Consider the following 21,475-nt stretch of genomic DNA (forward strand, 5'->3'; position numbering starts at 1 on the left):
GGTGAGCGGGGGGTTGCAGAGGGGAGTGGGGGGGGGAGAGAGAGAGAGCCCCCTCCCCTGTTCCCCACTGCTACCCCCCGCTCCACCACGCCGCCCCCCGAATCTTTTCGCCCGAGTAGTCAGTTACTCGAAAAAAGCAGTGAGTAATAATGGCCTGCTGCCTATAGCTGGCAGTTAGATGGGTTATTCCATGCTGCAGGTTCCTAGTCTCTGGGGTTTTCACTTGTGCAGCTCCGCTTCCCAGAGGATGGACCTCCATCAGCCATAGTGTTGTGGTACAGTTTGTCCTAGTGATATGCCGCATAGTGTTCAGCGTTTGTTTGCTATGACACTTCAGCATTGTTTCGGTGGGGGACAAGGCTAGTTTTTAATTAGTGTTTATATATTGGGTAAACACAGGCTCGTTTAGAAGAAACAGTTGTACATAGTAGCCTTTCGGATTACGGATTTAATTTATTAAAGCATACCAGGAAATGAAAACCCCGGAATATGAATAGATGATGCGGACAATTGCTTCATGTACCCATTTTCATCACTGAGGCTCAGTGCTGCTTTTTGGCAAGCCGTGTGGCTGAGCATGCAGTACTGGGCAAAAGTTTTAGTCAGGTGTGAAAAAAATATGGTGAAGTAAGAATACTGTCAGAAATAGAAGTGTTAATAGTTTATTTTTATCAATTAACAAAGTGCAAAGTGAATGAACAAAAGAGTAAATTAAATCAATCCTTGGTGCGACCAACCTTCGCCTTCAAAACACCATCAGTTTTTCTAGGTACATTTACACAAAGTCAGGGATTTTGTAGGATTACAGTCAGGTGTATGATTAACCAAGTATACCAAACCGGTGGTGGTGATCATGATTTTCATATGTAGGTGAAAACACAGTAATTAACGGAAACAGAAAGCAGCTGTGTAGGAGGCCTACAACTGGGAGAGGAACAGCCAAACTCTGCTACAAAGGTGAGGTTGTGGAAGACATTTTGATGTCACAGGTCATACTGCAACAAGACACAAGGCAGTTATTCTGCATCAGCAAGGTCTCTACCAGGCAAAATTTTCAAAGCAGACTGGGGTTTCAAGATGTGCTGTTCAAGCTCTTTCGATGAAGTACAAGGAAACGGGCAACGTTAAGTACCGTAGATGCAGTAGTCAGCAAATGAAACTCGGCAGCAGATGAGACACATCATGCTTACTGCTCTTCGAAAACAGAAGATGTCTGGCAGTGGCATCAACTCAGAACTGGCAGAAACCAGTGGGACACAGTACACCCATCTACTGTGGTCTTCATACGGCCAAGAAGCCATCTCTTCGATGAAGAGACAAGGCCGATTGATTCAACTCTGCATAAAAGCATAGGAACTGGAGTGCAGAAAAATGTCTGGACTCATGAGTCAAAATTTGAATCATTTGATTGTGACAGAAGGCCGTTTGTGAATCATGGAGGGACCTTGCAAGTCTGGGGCTGCATTTCAGCAAATGGAGTTGTGGATTTAGGCCCCCTGTCCACAGGAGTGATTATCCCAGTGGTAAATCGACGGCGAATCACGCTGTCTGAAGCTTTCCATAGCGTTGCTATGGAAAGCGCCGGCCACTGTCCACGAGTGGACAATCATTGCGATTCTCCGCTTGCAGCCGGCAATTCACAGCATGCTGCGAATTGCTGCGATTCTCAGATGTCAGCCTATCTGTCAGATAGGCTGACAGTGGAGATACATCTGCCGGCTCCTGCTCCCGGGTGGTGGCTCCCGCAGCAGAGATCTGCCGCAGGATACCGCAACACCCTTGGACAGCCAGCCTTGGTCAGCATTAATGGTGTCTTCATTGCTGAGAAATACAGGCAGATACTTATCCATCATGCAATACCATCAGGGAAGCGTGTGATTGGCTCCAAATGTATTCTGCACCCGGACAATGACCCCAAACATCCAGCCAATGTCATTAACAACTATCTCCAACATAAAAAAAGAACAAGGAGTCCTGGAAGTGATGATAAGGCCCCACAGAGTTCTGATCTCATCATCATCATCATCTAGTCTGTCTGGGATTACATGAAGAGACAGAAGGATTTGAGCAAGTCTACATCCACAGATCTGTGTTAGTTCTCCAAGATGTTTGGAACAACCTCCCTGCCGAGTCCCTTCGAAAACTGTGTGCAAATGTACTTGAATTGATGTTGTTTTGAAGGTAAAGAGTGGTCCTACAAAGTATTGATTTGATGTAGATTTCTCTTTTTTTCATTCTCTTTGCATTTTGTTATTCGGCAAAAATAAGATATTAAAAACTTCCATTTTTGAAAACAGTTTTCAAAAGTTTTGGTATTAAAAAAAGGCTGCACAGAACTGTAAATAGTTTTAAAGTAGACCTCTATAATGATCACAGATGCTCATTGGATAAGCGTTATGAAGAAAACAATACTTTTGCTATTTATAAAATTCAGCTGCCATTATCATCCCAGGAAATGTTTTTGAAACCTCCAGAATAAAACATTTAGGCAATAAATCAATAAAATGTGGCCCTTTAATATAAAAATAATGAATGAATAATAGATCTGGGTTTTTTTTGGCCTATTTAAGTAAATCGCTCTAAAATCTATCACTGTCATTAGTGATCTGTCCCCGTTTTATCATATGTGTATTTAATGTTTTTTTTTTTTCGATTCAAATTACCATATTACCCCGTCTAGAATACCAAAAAGCCCCGTAACTCATTCTTATACCAGACCTCAACCAAGAACAGACAAGCATGAAAGATTTATGTAATCTTGCATATAACGATGCACATTCTTACACAAAACATCCATCTGTAAGTGTCATGTCAGTCAAGAGGAATCTTTGATGGTTGGTTACAGCTGTGGAGTCTCTTCTGGCATTGCCGCCCTAGAAAATGCTAAACGTGGTTGCGCGGCTCTCTGCCATCTGCAGCTTGGCTTTTCCGGTTTACTCTGGCATTTTATATGCTGCACAGGGCATCACGAGAGGCTAAGATGACAATGTAGAGTGACAGATTCATTTCCTCTAGAGGGTACATATTCTGGTATGTTGCTGTGCCACCCTTCTTTTTGAGCTTTGTTACATTGTTACTGGTATTTGGCTTTTTTTAATCAGTTGTTCCTTGAGTGTAGCTGCTCTTTACCAGGGTTTATCCGATTTAATTTCTCGTGTATTGCTAAACCTGAATAGATAATTTCTTTCATTATAATATTCATTTTGTCTGGGGCAGTCAACCCTTTCTGTTCCTCATTTGGTTTTTGCATTTTGTATGTATGGGAGGCTGAGGTTTGATGGTGCTCTGTGCAGAAGCTTCTGTTAAATCTTGTCATTTGTATAGCGCCAACTTATTCCGCTTTGGGGTAATTTATTTATTACCCACTGCCAAGCTGGGTACTCATTTTACCGACCTCAGAAAGGATGGAAGGCTGAGTCAACCTAGAGCCGGCTGCCTGAGGGTTGCGAGATCAATCCCGGCTACCAAGCAGGGATTGAACTCACAACCTTCAGGTCGTGAGTGAGAGCTTTTGACTGCATTTCTGCTGCCTTAACCCTTTGCAATCCAATTTTGGATTCAGGGTTTCCTAGAGGGTTTTCTCTTTCTGCCATTATACAACGGCACCATCTGCTGGCTAGAGCCAGTACTGCAGAATTGGGCATGCCGGAGAGGCCCCCCGACAACAGAGCGGCCAGTAATATACAGTAGGAACCTTGCCAGACATCTTCCGACATCGGAGCTATACAGCCTTCAATCAGAATGTCTTCGGACGTCAGACAGTGGATTGGAAAGGGTTAATACTCTGCGCCACCTAAGGCTCAATTGATGTTCCTCTTGCTTGTTGACATGTAGTGTCTAAATAATGTAGACATGTAGTAAAGAAATAACATATTCATAAAGTCTCCTAATCAAACAATCCTAAATAACACCTAGCTGCCAAATCCGTAATCTTGGGAATGAAGTTGCAACTTGTGCAGTTGCCTTTCCATGGATTTGGTCACCACGTGTGAGATTAAAGGGTTCAAGGTCTAGGGCCAATGGTGCCACCTTCAGTAATGGCAGGAGATGCCTCTCGTGCGGTCACACAGCTCGCAAACCATTAATGATAGTCCTGACTATATGGATTCTACTCGGAGTGAAAATATGGCCATATGTATGTGTCTTTAAAGGGGATTTCCAGGATTGGGCAAAATTTTGTGAAGGAGGTAGAAATGGCATAAAATCATAAAATTTTTATTCCTCACCTGGAAATTCCCCCTGGTGGCAGTTATCTATAGAATAGGCACTCATGACTCATACATTTTCAAGTAACCCTCCAGTTTCCATATACGTTTCTGTCCTGGGACAGGAAGGGGAGGAGGTATATTACTTGCAGTTGTTCTTCTATGCTGCCCCTCTAATCTGTTGGTTCCAGGCCCTATTTTTGACTGTTCAAAATGGCAACAGGAACTTTCTAACTATATAATGCACAGTGTGCCCTGCTCTCTGATTGGTCAGTGCTGATCGTGTGACCAGCTCTGGCCAATCAGAGAGCAGGTATACTGCATTGGTAGTCTAAGACCACCAATGCACTGAGGGCTTTGGGTGGTCTGAAGATTGTGTCGGCCATATTGGAATGCAGAAAACGGGACTTGAAACTGGTGGATCAGAGGGATGGCAGAAAAGAACAGCTGCAGGTAATGTCCTCGCCTCTCCCTTCGGTTCTGGTACAGAATCCTGTTCCAAAACTGCAGGGTCACTTTAACAGATTATATTATTAAGACTATTACATGTTTTTGTTTATTAGGCCAGTTTCACATGTGCGTGTTGTACCAGTACTTAATACAGGTATGTATTACAGATAACATTGCGCTCAGTATAGATCATTGGTATTTCATCTATGTTTGCCTCCATATTTGCTGTCATCGGTTTAATTTTCTATTGGGCAAATACAATTCCGCATTAGCCCAATGTTAATACAGAGATGACGAAAATATGCATGCATCCGAATTCCATTTTCCACGGTATAGTTGGCGTACTTTTCACTAACAACAGACAAAAGTAGTGCATGTTGAGCTTTTAAAGCAAATTCCAAATGTAAACACATACATTGAATACCGCTAGCTCCATATTATCGTCGGCAAACCGGAGACCAACAACGGACTACAGATACGTTTGAAAGTTGCCGTATACATACTGAACTCATAGAATTGTTCCCTGACATGTCTGTTTTAGGAAATACTGTAATTGCATTCCCACTAATATAAGGCTCGGCTCACACAATGCGGATTTGCCGCAGTGAAAACCCGCAAGATTTCCGCGGGATAAGCGCAGCTTCAAAACCCGCGGGTTCTGGAGGGGCTTCACCGCATGCTTTTCTGTTGCGGACGGCTCTCCCATAGAGAGGAGCGAGGCCGCAATGCAAAAAAAAAAGAATTGACATGCTGCGTCCCAGGAATCCGCAGCACCGGCTTTGCCACGACTGATTGTCGGCCCCGTGTGGATGAGATATTTGACCAATCTCGTCTGGCTAATCCCATGTTTAGCGGGCGCAGCGAAATTCCGTGGCAAATCCGCCCTGTGTGAACCCAGCCTAATAGTTCTGAAGAATCTTTTCTCTATTATTCCTCCGAGAAATCTGTGAATAAATTGGTAACTGGGTGTTATCAGTTGAGGGGCGTGTCCCTGCCCATTCTGACATTGTCCAATCCCTGTACTCTGTAGGGACACACCCCTCTGACATGGAGTATGGTAACACCCAATTGTCAATTTTTTTCAAATTTTTTTTTAGAAGGAATAGCCCAACACAATAAGAAGCGGTGGAACAGAATTGTTAATACATAAGGCATACGAGTAGTAACAAAAGAAGACAAGTCAGAAAAGCTCACAGATCCTCTTCAATGACTTTCGAGTGTTAACATGTATTTAATTGGTATTTTAAAATGGTTTTAATAAATTCACATTTTTTACGAAACCATGCATTACCAGTTACATTTTCTTCTTGATAGTCACAGTTATGACATATGCTGCAAAGATGTACAAAGACGTCTCAATATTGTGTTATTTTCTTTCTCTGTAGAAACTAATTATAAAGGACATGCTCTGGCATTACTTAAAGAATGTGAACTCCAGGAGTACGATGGGTATGTTGCCTATGTACTAAAAGCTGCTTAGTAGAGGTTACTTTTAGTGTATCAGTAGATACAGAGACTGTAAGCTGTGTAGACTTTGGGGGGAAGAAAATGTCTAAAAACGAAAAACACTTTGTAACAAAGCTTGTATTGGTTCAAAATAGCATTATCTGAAAGTGAGTCAACTTTATATAGCTTTTATATAATGGAGTCATGGCTCCTGACTCAGGCGTCATGTTATTGGATGCTGTGTAAGGCCCCATTCACATGGGCTGGAAAACCGAGGTCCTAGACGCTGATGTGAATGAACCCTTAAATGTGCATACACTCATTTTTTACACATGTTGCCAGGAGACTATGGGGGAAAATTACATCAATTGAATCTTTTTGTGTTTTTTTTTTTTCTATTGTGAAAAACACAGTGAATACAAATTCTATACAGACATAAAAAAGCGTATCAAGCACACATATACATGCAGTGAAAATGGTGCATTCAGCTTCTGCAGTCGTAAAAATCAAACAATTGGCCCGTGTGAACAAGCTGTCATTCATATATGTTTACTGTGGATTCAATGGACAGTATTGGGGAAACCATTAACTCCCATGAGAGACTGTTCTAAGCATGCTCTGTACCTGTGTAGAGGTCATTGTGCAGAGAGGGGGAGGGGGTGAGTTGTGATCATGACCTATTGTAAATTGTGGATCCTGTGTTATCTGTAAAGAAGCATTACCTTTCATTGTAACCTGCCTATGATGAGAACTAGATGACTATTGAACGTTTTCTGTACAGAACAGGAAGTGTCAGCATATTATTTTGTCAATGTGAAAAATGCAGGATTTTTTAAGGAACTTTTTTAAATACAGACCATGACATCAAAAATTAAAAAAAAAAAAAACTTGAAAAAAGTTTTGTATAAAACTTGATTTATACAATAGGTTATTTTTTGATGGCACATTCCCTTTAACCCCTTAAGAACATGGCCTATTTTGGGCTTAAGGACGCAATGATTTTTGGCGGATTTTTTTCTCCATTTTTCAAAAGTCATAACTTTTTTATTTTTCCGTCGACGCGGCCGTATAAGGGCTTGTTTTTGCGTGGCGAACTGTAGTTTTTGGGTACATAGACTATATTGTAAAACTTTTATTATTTTTTTTTATGATAGCAGGGAGAGAAAACGCATCAATTCTGCCATAGATTTTTTTTTACAGCGTTAATCATGCAGCATAAATGACACAATCCATTTTTTCTGCGGGCCGGTACGGTTACAATGATACCAAAATTAGGTTTTTCCACTTTTCTGCAATAAAACCCCTTTTTTGGAAATCTTTTTTTTTTCTAAATCGCTACATTCGAAGTCCTGTAACTTTTTTAAATTTTTTCCCTGTATGGAGCTCTGCGAGGGCTTATTTTTGCGAGACGAGCTGTAGTTTTTATTGGTACCATTTTGGGGTACATACAGCTTTTTTGATTACTTTTATTGCGTTTTTAGGGAGGCAAAATGCTAAAAAGTAGCATTTTGCCTCAGTTTTTTAGCCTTTGTTTAACGCTTTTTTCTGTGCAGGATAAAAAGCATGTGCAGCTTATCGTACTCGTCGTTATGGATGCGACAATACAAAATATGTGGGATTTTAATCGTTTTTTTACTTTTTTATGCTAATATGAGAAAAAGCATAAAAAAGGGTTGTTTTTTCTTTTTACTTTTTTTGTTTACATTTTTCTTTTTTTTTTTTTACACAATTTGTGTCCCTCTGGGGCACTCACAGTACAGTACTGATGATCGCTGTGATAAGGCATTGCAGGGCTACTACCCTGCAATGCCTTATTGCTTGTACAGCGATCGCAGGCTATGGCAATACAGGACTCCAGGTCCCCCATAAGGGAATTAGTACAGAGGCTCCTCTCTTCAGGATCCGCATCTCTTGGCAGAGCAAACAGAGTCTACAAAGACAACCTCTTGCTTACGTTCTTTTAACACGGGGTGGATTTGCCACAGATGTTCCTTGCATACTCTCTGGAAAATCCGTAGTACTAATAGTAGCAGCAAAGTGGTTTTCAAAACCTTGCCTAAATGCTGCGGAAAACGTCCCCACAAAACCCGTGCAAAAAGGGACATGCGGTGCGGACTTTAACTCTGCAGCATATCGGTTTTATCACTGGCACAAAAAAAACCCCAAAAAAACAATGGTATGTATAACAAATTGGCACACCACTTCAAGAAGTAACACAAAGTTCATTAGACACATATGTAACTAGCATACACAACACCTATAGGGAACAATTAAGACAGATGTACACAGGTAACCACCATAATAAAGAGTCACCAAACCCCCCAAATTTTCAAATGGTTAGAAAGGCATATACAAAGTGCTGGTGCACGAATCAATATCACAAAATACCACCCAAGTAGGCACTCCAGCTAGCAAAAAATACCTGATCTTGGATATCAGATGGAACCATCTAATAAGGTAAGTGCCAAGCCATGTCATAGAATGTGTATGCGGAAAAGGAAAAAAGGTGGAGCAAAAGCACATAGAATTGTGATTGGTAGGAGAGAATGCAAGACTGAGGATTCAGATGGTACCAAATAGGAGTAGAGATGCCGCCTACCAGTTGACGCACCACCTGATTGGGCGTGAGTGAATGGGAGGGTAAGACTAAAAGAACTGGTGGTATTGATGCAATATGCTAAATACTCATATATTCTGTGCCATGGCTTTGTACTTGGATGGTTTCCATCTGATATCCTATATTATGTATTGTTTGCTAGCTGGAATGCCTACTTGGGTGGTATTTTGTGATATTGACTCTTGTACTAGCACTTTTTATACGCCTTTCTAATTTTTTGAACATTTTGGTCCCTATACTCTTTATGGGACAGAGTAGGGGCTTAGTGACTTATTATGGTGGTTAGCTTTGTATGTGTGATTTTAATTGTTCCCTATGGGTGTTGTCTATGCTAATTGTTTATGCTAATTGTCTAATAAACTTTTGTAATGTGTCTTGAAATGGTGTGCCAATTCATTATACATGCACATCTGTTTTTCTATTTTTGTGTCATTCTATTTAGTACATTGTGCACACCGCACCCTTATTATCTGTGTTGTACCCACTGTTCATGATTATTCCATTTTATTGCTGTTTACGCTGCATAACACACCTCTTCTCAATGAGGGTGTGAATTCCAAACCAAAATCCACGCTAAAACCACCTCAAAAATGGTGCAAGTTTTGATGCAGACTTTCAGCTGCAGATCTGCTGCAGAATGTCTATTGTGGACATTCTGCAGCAAATCCATCCCATGTGAACATGCCCTTAATGGGATTGTCTGGTGTAGGGAGTTCTGTGATAACAGATAGAAATCCTGTAAAGAGAACCCCTATCTCTTCCACAGTGGAGAATGGTATAATGTAGTTCCTCTCTCTGGAGGATCTTTCCTGTCTTTCCTCACAGACAGCTCAATGGTGATTTGAATGAGCAGCATGTAATACCTAATGTCCTCTGTGGTGTCGCTGCAGGAAAATTGCATACTTACTGTCAGGTTTATCCCACAGGTAGCAATCGATCGTTAGGGGTCCAAGTGCAGGAACGTTTTGTGATCAGCTTATTGTCAATTGACCCTTCTAACAAGTAAGGATTGTCCAAAGTGAAGACCACTTCGTGTTCACACAGGAACACCAGCAATGTCATGCGATCTGCATGATGATCAGGCTTCTCATGATGCAGCTAATGCCTGCTGCTCTTGACAAGTATACTTATACGGAAAAAAAAAATGTTGAATCTGAAATATAATTACCAGTATGTTACATCTGGTACAAGTAGTTTGCACAAACCCGAAGGTGACAAGAAACTGAAAAAATAGACAAAATTGCTTCAGTAACCTGTTAGTGTCGCAAAAAGTTTGCTAAAAGGTATGTCTTTAGGTATCCCAGTAATTGTTTATAATTAGAGATGAGCGAACGTACTCGTTTCGAGTAATTACTCAATCGAGCACCGCGATTTTCGAGTACTTCCATACTCGGGTGAAAAGATGCGGGGGGGAGGCGTGGCGGAGCGGGGGGTAGCAGCGGGGAACAGGGGGGAGCCCTCTCTCCCTCTCCCCCCCCCCCCCACTCCCCGCTGCAACCCCCCACTCACCCACAGCGCCCCCCGAATCTTTTCGCCCGAGTACGGAAGTACTCGAAAATCGCGGCGCTCGGGCGAAAAAGGGGCGTGGCCGAGTAGGTTCACTCATCTCTATTTATAATCAAGCTCGAAGCGGCTTCCAGATCCCACACACATTGGATGTGTTTGGAAGTAATCTGTTTATTCATTTAACAAGCAGAAGTATATGCACAAAAGACATTGGCTATGAGGCTAGAACACGCCTCACTTGTAATAATTATAATTTATTAATTTATTATCATTGATTAGTAAAAAAGGACTTCTCTCAAGCCAAAAATGTACAAAATGCGTTAAAAAAAAATAGTTTTTTTTGGAGAATGAGTTGTGCTGACATAAGGCCATCAGTCTGGTTTCTTTATCTCTTCAGCATGGGACGTTTTGGACAATCAAGGCCTTTTGAACTGTTAGTGCACATCTGCAAAATTCTTGTTAAAGGAAAATGACAACAATATGATATGACAGACTCAAGCATACAAGATGGAAGATTTCCGTGCTATGTATCACTATGGGAGCTGCAGAGCACAATGCCACAAGCTGTGACAGTGTGCTCTGCCTGCACAGACCCACAGGGAACAAAGCAAGGGCTTTGAAAAACCAGCAGAAGATATTGCCGATATGTCGGCAATCTACTGCTTTGTTTACAGGTTGCCATATAGACCATCGGCTAGTCAGAAGCAAGCCGATAGTCTCTGTGGCAGGGAGAGCTTGGTGCTTGGCTGTCAGAGGACAGCTAGGTACTAGCTCTTACAGCAAAGATCAGAGAAAACCTCTGATCTCTGCTGTGTTAACCCCTTACATGCTGCAGTCTATGTGACTGCAGCATGTAAAGGGCTGTCACTGCAGCATGTAAAGGGCTGTCACCATCGGACCCCCGGAATGTGATCAGGGGTCCTGATGGGTCCCTGTGGAAGTCCCCTAAAGGGACAAAAAAAACCTAAAAAAATAAAAAAAAATAAAGTTAAAAAATTCTAAAAAAAATAATAAAAACACTTGTCTCCCTTTACTTTGTAAAAAAATCAAAAATACAATCACACATGTGGTATCCATGCGTCGTAATGACCCACAGAAGGAAGTTAATGCATTATTTAACCCCTTAATGACATGGCCCCTTTTTTTCTTTTTTCCCCATTTCTTTTTTTCCTCCCCCCTGTTTAAAAAATCACAACTTGTCCTGCAAAAAACAAGCCCTCACATGGCCATGTCAATGGAAAAATGAAAAAGTTATGGCTCTTGAGACGCAACTGCAAAATTAGTTGAAATTCAATGATTAGACCATTTTAAAAAACCTGCCCTGGTGGGCACGACAGGGTGGTAGGAAACCCGCCACTCAAGGGGTTAAAGCAACATGATCATCTTTCTCATATTAAAATTTTGAGCTAACCATTAAGGAATGTGTTACCTTACCTAACATAGAGGAGGATGGATGTTCCTAAGAACTGTCCTTACTCCTCTGGTTACACCCACGAAGGATGGCCCCAGCCCGCCCCTAAGGGCTCTATTCTAATCCTGGGTCTGAGGGAAGGAGATTCATAAATGCTGTGTTCTGGGATAGATACGGCATGAGGAAGCATGGCACAACTATTTTTAGTCACATCTTAGATGCATTTCCTTTAAATTAACATAAATTACGACTTTGTGTATTATGAACCAGTGAACCAATTATCATATAACTCATTGGATTATGTATGAACTGAATACAACAGCAATAGAGTATACAACTTACCACTACACCACAAAGTATACAGAAAAGTAAGCAAAACCAAAATGCACTGAACCAGGAACTGGAAAGCCAATCAAACTATCACTGGTCCTCATTATGCCTGAGTGTCTGTACTAACGTTCTAAATATATCCATGAATAGACCCCAAATTATCAGTTAGGTTAAAGCAACACATATCCTAAAATGTCTCACATCTATGATCAAATGCCATCAATTGTAGCTCTGTTCTGTAGAACAGCTTCCTAAGTACCTTGTTCATCCATCAGTAAGGGTCACAAGCCTATAAGGTAGCGTTACGTACTCTTGCCATATCGGATGCTATGCCATGTATTAGTAGGTCCCCACTAGAGATACTCCCAAAGCTATTACTTCACTATTACTCTACAGTGTGGAAGGTCTCTCACAGGTTTCATCTGGCTGACAAGATTCCCTTTTAGCCCTAAATTGTAGTCAGGTGATTGATGCATGAGGGTACCACAGTGTAACAAAATACAAAACATGCTAACATATGCCACCCTTGGACAGTTGTAAGATAGTCTAGCACTATGGTGTATTGGTTATTAACAACAATTAATTAAGCTTGAATTGCATTAGTTTGATTAGCCAATCTTAATACTGTGAAAATGTGATCATCTAGACAGTCTGTAGCTTTCACTAGCTAATCCCTAATCTTTGATCAGGGGTTACCAAGCCCTGTTCTAAATATCTCCTCCACAGTGCGGGATATATACACAGAGGGCGTAGAGAAGAATGTTTTAGAAGCATGAGTACATGTACGACAATTATTCAGTTTTCCTGCATCCTCAAATGCTACAAGTACTTAATGCTTTTTGACAGCTTATTATCCCAATTATTTTTCAACATATTATTCAAGCCCCAAACCCATGGTTCCACAACCATGACCAGCAGGATATGCATAGTTCTAGGTGGTGGAGCATGGGTATTTGATTCTTTCTTTTGGACGGAAACTGGTATACATTGGTTGGCGTGGACCCAATTATGTTTTCCTTTCAGTTTGACTGAAGTGGCAGTTGTCAACTGGATCTGGTATGGTCCATCAAATCTCGGTTCCAAATTTTTTTTCATTGTGATATGTCCTTTCGAGGAGAACCCAGTCACCTGAAATCAAAACTATGCGACTACTCTTTTGAGCCTGGATCTGGAATAGAAGAAAATACACATATATGAGTGACCGTTAAAGGGGTTCTGTCAGAAAAATTAAAAAAATTATACTCACCTGTGCCCTACGGGGCAGTCACCATGATCCTGCAGGTCTTCTCCTCTCCCTCTGGCAGCCGTCTAATCGCAGGGCAGAAGCTAGCAAAGTGCCAACTTCCGCCTCTGCTCCGACCACTGCCGAACGGCAAGTACTGCCGTCCGGGTCAGTGGTCGACGCGTCACAAGTGACGCGACGCTCACTGATTGGCCTGGCCGCATCTAGCATCTGCCGTCCTCGGGAGAGTTGACGGAGAGTGCGCATGCGTCTCCCTTCCTGGTGCGCATGCACACTCGCCGTTGAATCTCCGTGGACGGCAGAGGTTAGACGTGGACATGACGGTGGAAGTGCGCAGGACCCGCTGAAGATGACCCCGCACGCGGCACCTAAGCAACAGAGGGACCAAGAACAACGGAATTAGGTGAGTATGCTTTGTTTTTTTAACTTTTCTGTTTCTACAGGTTACACTGTAAAGTGTTGCAGGGCAGGATGGAGGTGAGTATAATTTTTTTTATTTTGCTGATAGAACCCCTTTAACTCCTAACATAAAACATTCACGTAGGAAGTGAGATTCTCATGCCGGTATTGGCGAAAGTATAGGCCTGTTACAGGGGCCCTATCAAACAAAACTTCATAGGGGCTCAACCCGGTCTTATGGTTAGGCACATGTCTTGCTGAGTACAGGTCTAATAAATTGTGTACCTCTTATTTTCAATGACTTCTGGTGTGTGTGTATATATATATATATATATATATATATATATATAGTATATTATTGTTTCATTTGTCAATCTCTAAGCCATAGTTTTGGTGTTTGACCTTTTTATTTATTTTATTTTATAAGCCATGCCTCTAGCTAGGAAGAGGTCTATGCAAATGAATAAAAACTCCAAAACACTGTATGCAGTCAATCTGCAGTAGCTGAAACAGATAGTCTGGCCTTGAAGTAACAGCGAGGAGATACTTTGACCAATTGGTCTGAATTATGATGGGCACATATCATGCAGCTCTATACAAACCAGGTCACAGCAGTGTAAAACCCTGAGGTAACCCAAGCAGAAGACACTGTACCACACATTACCTAATTGGATTGATGGGTTAGCTCATTGTTCAGGTGTGACATCTTGTAGTAAAGCGCGCAGGGGAGGCACAGGAGATGATTCATCCTTCTTACCCTGTCAGGGTTCTGTTCACTCTTCTCATTTGCCAGTCTTTCTTGTCTCCCTTTGGGGCCAGTTCCTGCAATTTAAGCAAAAGAGAGATCTCCACACCCACTCTGGGTGCAATCAGGTTAACGTCCATTACCTCTGTCAAGGAGAGTCTGGCTGCTGCGTCTACTCTCTGGTTCTTTAGAGCCTCAGGAGTTACTTGCACGATGTGAACCTGGACATTGATGACAACTACCTGTATGGGAAGAGCTAAAGCCTTGCACAACAAAGACACTGCTTCTGTGTTCTAGATTGATTTCTCAATGATCCAACAAAATTTCCACTGCCCACAAGGGTGCAAAATCGAATGCGATTCCAAAAGCATACCTCAAGTCGGTGTCGACACTAAGTCTTACTTTGAAACCAGCCTACACATTGTAGTGAGCACCATCAACTACAAGCTTCTTGGATATAACCCTAGGAAGGGAGTGGTTTTTTTTTTTCTGCTATGGTTTCCAATATTGTTATCCATGCATAACCTGTTCTGCTTGTCAATCTTCATGATATCTGGAACAATGACAAAAAAACTCAAAATCTGCATTAGCAACTGGTGTATCTTTAACATGCTCAAATGTAATCATGTTCACATAGGACATTTTCTTGTTCTGTGGGCTCTAGTGATTTAAAGCAGAGTACTTTCATGCCGCTAAGGGTCCCAATGTTAGCCATTTACCAACAATCCCTGCCTAAAATGACTTGATATGTCTTATGCCATTGCAAACAAAAAAGAAAAATTATATTTACACCAGGAGAGTGGACATTTAATCTCCCCACCTTACCCCCCATGGGCCCTATTCTAACCCAAGGGAGTCATGCTCTCATGGATATGACACAAGGGAAACTTAATGCAACCAATGTATTATTTTTGAGGATTAACAGTATGTAGCAGATCCGCATAACTTGGCTCATTCTTCTTACGTGGTTTACACAGGAATAACAGGAAGCGTAGTAAAAATTAAAAAATTGCATATGTGACGAAGCATAAGATAATCTGAAAAATAGCCTGAATAATCCCCATAAACCACCCTCCAATTACTTTGAACCAATTTACAGGATCGACTAGAGAAAACGTGTCATTCCACCATGTATCCTTGTTATCGTCTTGCTCTTTCAACCATTTCTTTCATTTCTGAGATCACTTAAACACTTGCTCTTATCTGCATATTTCCCTCTGGATCTATATAATGGCAGGTAGGTCCTATCTGACACAACTCGCCCTGAGCGGCCATGATGTAGCCTAACACAGTAGTGTGCTGGTAAAGGACAGTGATTATGTGAGCCTGTATTTGATTAGTCTGATTTACTAGTTCTAAGACAGCGAAGATAGGTCAAGATAGTCCTAAGCTTCCACCAGTTTATCATACATTTGTATAAGCATAGGATAAATGAAAAATATACTGAAAACTTAGTTTGCTGCACCCACAGATACCACATGGGGTTGTCTGTTCTGTCTCCGTCTATTATCTGCTGCCCTTTTAAATAGGTTGTGCTTGGGGATGCTCATGTATGAGAAACCATCATGTGTAAGTATGAATGTGGCAGGTGTGAGCCGGGCAAGAGTACATAATCCTGTTGTATTCAATGTAAGCCATTTGTATGCCCTATCTCCGTGCCCAATGTAGATACCTGGAGGCATAGCTACAGTGGTAGTATTCAAGATGCCATCACCCAGTAAGTGAATTATATGTTGATTCATTCCAATCAGCATCGTTATAGGACAGATCACTATCACATCCTAGTCCCACGTAGATCCTAGTTCTTGTCATAGCTCTTATTGGGTCTCCGCCTTCTCTGATTTCGACACACGAATAGTTGTGGCTAGAGGAACAACACATGACCACAGTCATATTTAGTGCCAAGGGCACGTGTTCGCCCCTTCCCCCTGTCCATTGTCCTATTAACAAATTAGCCAAGGGTCCTGTATCCAAGCACCCGCCCAGAGTGGGTACTCTTTGTTTTGGTTTTCCTTATCTACCTCGGTGAGTTTACGTGTGCCATTGATTTAATTATATATGGCATGGTTTTGGAGGCAAGAGGACTATGGATGCATATCCAACAGTTCACAACTAAAACTTTCTACTAGAACTTTGTTTTATAAACTTATTATCACAACCCCCTTAATACATCATAGAACCCTTTGGCCCAAGGAATTACTAAAAGCAATACGAACAGCCTACAACAAGACTTTATACCCAGAAAGGATAAAGTCATTCTTTCCTTGGATCCTGTACTTTTTTACAGTGAGTAGCGTGGATCCAATTTGTTTTTTCTTCAAATTTCACGGAAGTAGCTTTTGTTAACTGTACTTGGTATGGCCCTTCGTATCGTGGTTCGAGATTTTCTCCACGTGTCTCTTTAGGACCACCCACTGGAGTTAGGTCCAGGCCCAAGTGCATATACAAGTGTTTGCTTCCCTTCTAGATCCTATTTTGTGAGCTCATTATGTTGCATCTGGAGTACCTGCGGAAAGTACAATCCTGTCCTAACTGCTGAAATGAACAGCGCCTCATAAGGAGACAGTTCTGTCTTCCTATTTAGGCTGTATCTTATTGAGAATAGCGCCAAGAGAAGGCATTTTGTCCATGGCTTTCCTAAATCTGCCATTGCTTTCTGTATCTTGATTTCCAATTTCCCATTTAGTGTCTCTACTCTTCCACTACTCTGTGGGTGATTGGGGTGTGGAAGGGCCTGTTCTATGTTAAGAGCTGACATGATTTCCTTTCCATTACTTCTGCAGTTGAGTGTTTACCCCTATCACTTTCTATGGTCCATCTCCAGATGGGTTCATAGTCATTTGCTATACCAAAGATGTATCTGGAGTCAGTGTATATATATATTTGCCATCTTACCCGTAGCCATTCTACGCGCTTCGGTCAGGGCTTTCAACTCCACTTCCTGTGCTGACAGATGAGGTGGAAGTGCTTCTGCTTTTGTTACCTCATTCTGCGTGACCTTTGCATAGCTGGTGTAAAATTTGCCATTTTCCTGGAAGCAATAGAGCACAACCCAAAAAATAAATATAAAATATATGACATTATATAATCTATGATTACATACACGTAATCTGAGATGACAGCAGTTTTATCTAGTGACTAGTACTTGCTACACTCTCCCTGTTTGCACATTTTGTATTTCGTACAGTAATTCCATCAAGCCTGGAGATCACTAGTAGACAGGGAAGGTGTGATTTATGTGACATCGGTAGAAGTGACTGACAATATATTAGCAGGCGCGCTGAGTGTCTGACAGAACTCTCTGTGTTATGGAACGTTCCACCTTGTCATCCGTGTAATGTCATTGTTTCTTTGAAAGACACCAACTAAACTGTCCGCCAATGTAATAAAGCCCGCGTGCAATCCTGTAATAACATCAGAGTATCCCAAAAGTAAAAAAAAACAGTTACCGTACAAGTTTCAGAGCATATGTTTACAAGTAATTTCCCCATAATTACACTCCTTATTAGACACAATGTGTATCATTGTTTTTCTTTTATGCAGAATTGGCAAAAGCGCTTTGTCCTCTCAGCTAAAATAGTGTCCTTTTCATGATTTCATATTTACATATTGCTGACTCTGTTTGCGGGACGTGACAGTCTTATGTGCAAACAGGCAAATCTATAATAATTAGGTAAAAACTTGCAATAAAGAAGAAAAATACGTACAGCAATTATGCATTGTGCATCATTTTAGTTATTCATTGCTACTTATGTGTAATGAATAATACCGGTTTTGTTCTTACTAACAATCAAGAATGCCTTGACAGATGGTCTAATGAAATATATCTCCCAGGGTAGAACTTGGTATCAGGGGAAAACTATTGACCTTTTCATAGTTTCAAAGTTTCTGTGGAATAATAAAGGGGTTAATATGGCAATTGCAATCTTCGTAGGAGTTGTTGCCAAGCTTTCCCGAGCCCGAAAGTCATGTGAATCTGCATAATTAGAGCTCGTGCCCATAGTGATAGCTTACTGCGCCTCCTATTTTGGAGAGAGTCCCTACTTTTATCCCAAATCCCATGCCCCTCGTTTTGAACTGACTGTCCTACCAAAAGTATTTAGACACCCCTATCAGTATAATGGATCACCTATGTCCTAAACCATGCTACATAACATGCAGGCCATGGAGATGTCGGCCATGGTTTATTTTGCTTCGTTTAACCTAACATGCCTCGTTCCAAGGAACTTAGAGTTAACACATGGTATCATTGTGGGTTGTCACATTAGTGGACTATTGGTTTGGTCACCAAATCAACTATGAATTATGCAGTCACAAGGTAGAGGACAGAGGGACCTACCACACCTAAACCAACAACTGGACAACCCAAAATATTAACTGAGGGCCTGGGGCAAAGGATGAGAGAGTGGATCATGGCATTATATAACTGCCCCTCAGCAAGGGTGCGAGTGAACGGTGCCCTGTCAAACGTAATAAAAATAAAAAATGGAACCAGTCAGGGATGCCCTCTCTCGCCTTTTCTCTACGCCCTCTCCATGGAATCATTGGCGAATGCCATCAGGGGAAACGGGTCAGTCAGAGGCCAGGAGGAGGGCCCCTCTGAACATAAGTTAGCATTATTCGCAGACGACCTCCTCTTGTTCCTGTCCAACCCTAGGGTGGGGTTACCGGTAGTGTTGAGGGAATTCGAAAGATATGGGAAGGTTAGTAACTTTAAAGTTAACTTTCAGAAATCAGAGATCCTAAATGTAACCCTTCCCCAGGAGGAGGCCGAGGCACTTGCTACTTCCTTTCCCTTTAAATGGAAGTCATCCTCTATAAAATACTTCGGGGTCCAGCTCCCGGCAGATTCGGCACGGATCTTCGAATTAAATTACCTTCCCTATGTAGATAAACTGAGGGCTGACCTAAATAGGTGGAGCCCACTGTACGTTTCCTAGATGGGACGGATTAACTCCATAAAAATGGACTCACTCCCAAAGTTTTTATATCTATGTCAGACTCTCCCGATACACCTTGGACGACAGTATCTTCTTAATATCCGCTCCTTAATAATTAGTTTTGTATGGATGGGACGGGGGTCTAGGATTAACTACAAAGTGCTTACGCGACCCAAAGAGGAGGGAGGTCTGGGGCTCCCAGATTTTACACTATACTACAAAGCGAATCTGGCCAACTTTATCCTTACTCTAATGCAGGGGAAATTAACAAAATTATGGGTAGAAATGGAGTACGAGGCAAACGCTAGGGAAATACAGGGTGCCCGTGGATCCCACGGCGATTTTTGAGGGATCTTAACTCAATGTCGCCTCTTATATTGGTGACTCTCAAAGCTTGCGGAATTTTCGCCCCGAAGCTTGGACTAGTAACCGTACCGGGCCCCCTTACTCCGCTGGTGGCCAACCCACAATTCCCAGCAGCCAGAAATAAAATATCATTGCTATCCCTCCCTGTCCCCCCCTATTCCAAGAGTTAGAGACGTAGTCACACAAACTGGAATTAGGTCCCTGGTAGAGATCCATGGGAGCCTTACCCCGCCCCCGGGAGCCTGACTGAGTTATCTCCAGGTGAGGGACTTTGTGGGGTCCCTGGCGCCTGAGGGGTGCAGCAGCAAACAACTGACGCCATTTGAACACCTATGCATGTCCTCGACACCTACTGAGCACGGGATATCAACTATATACAAGATCCTGCTGGAAAAAGAGACAGAGGACGAGCTACCCTGCTATACTATGCAGTGGGAGACAGAGTTAGGTAGGACCCAAACCAGGGCAGACTGGCAGAGAGCATTCCTTATGTGCCACAAGAGCTCCAAATTTGGTAGGCTGCAAGAACAGAACTACAAGATCCTGTCTCGGTGGTACTGGACACCATCGAGGCTGCATCAATTGGATAATCAGATCCCCCCGACCTACTGGAGGTGTCAAGATGGCCCTGGGGCCATCACACATATGGTGGGATTGTCCCCCAGTTAGAGACTTGTGGAGTAGTGTTGAAACACTATACAACGAGATGACCAGGTCGGCGGTGTCCCTGACAATTGAGATGGCGCTTCTCCTGATGCTCCCTGGGTCTATTGCCAGAATTAAGGCGGACTTATTGAGGATGGTTATTTTGGCAATGAGGATGTCCATTCCTGTGTTGTGGAGATCCTCGAACCCTCCTTCGAAAGTAATATGGACAGAGAAGTTAAACCTACTCATGAGATACGAAGAAGAGGGAGCAGAGAGTGAACAAGAACGACTGACCTCCCATGACTTCTGGAGCCCCTGGATCTCGATGAGAGCCTCAGATTACTTTAAATCATGGCTAGAATCAGGCCGCCTGACTCAGTAAACACTACTCAACGCTGGTAAGCGAGGCCGGTCTAACCCCCCCTTTCCCCGCCTTCCCATTCCCTCCCATATCCCCCCCCCCCCTCCCAGTTTTGTTCCTGATTCAATAATTTTACAAGGTGTAGTTTTCATTTTTTTTATGTATGAGACATGGAAATTGATATGTGTTATTTGTTATAATCCACGATACTTATTATTTGATGCCAAGTGCCGATAGATATCCTATTAATATGGTCATATGCGGTCACTCCCTGTGGATATACTGTGTCTACGTGTTGTTCTTTTTTCTGAAAATTAATAAAATTTGATTGAACCAAAATATTAACTGAAAGAAACAAAGGACAGTTGTGAGAGATTGTTGGCGGAGCTCACTTCTCCATTATCCAGGAACACACTGAGAATCTGCAAGCAAGTGGAAACCAATTCCGTGTCGGCACCGTACAACGGGAACTGCAGGTTATTGGATAAACGAGTTATGCCGGTACACCAATGCCATCCATCACAAAACCATTGCGATTCTTGCTCAGATGTCCAAATACTTTTGGTAGGATAGTGTAGATCTGGGTTATTAAAAGAAACTATGCTATGAAAAAAGTACTTACTTGGTTCTTAATAGCATATTAGAACCCAGATTGTATGGGGGCGTTAAAGGGGTTGTCTCAAAAATACAACCACTGTTCATATGCCCTTTTAGAACACTTGCTTGGGACCTCTTCTGTGAGCTGGTGTAGAGAGCTGCTCAGTGGCTCCCTTACTGGCAGACTTTGTGCCAATCCTTGTATTAAGGC

At 42.1% G+C, this 21,475-nt stretch overlaps 1 protein-coding gene across 1 annotated transcript in view; it reads left to right on the forward strand.

Moving 5' to 3' along the window:
* Positions 1-21,475, forward strand: part of CERKL (ceramide kinase like) — a 124,934-nt gene that overhangs the window by 71,368 nt on the left and 32,091 nt on the right. Inside the window, exon 4 of the mRNA XM_066575760.1 lies at positions 6,041-6,104. Coding sequence (XP_066431857.1) covers positions 6,041-6,104 — 64 coding nt within the window. The remainder of the gene's footprint in view (positions 1-6,040; positions 6,105-21,475) is intronic.

Source organism: Eleutherodactylus coqui, chromosome 8, assembly GCF_035609145.1.
Source record: "Eleutherodactylus coqui strain aEleCoq1 chromosome 8, aEleCoq1.hap1, whole genome shotgun sequence".
NCBI classification, from domain to species: Eukaryota; Metazoa; Chordata; class Amphibia; order Anura; family Eleutherodactylidae; genus Eleutherodactylus; species Eleutherodactylus coqui.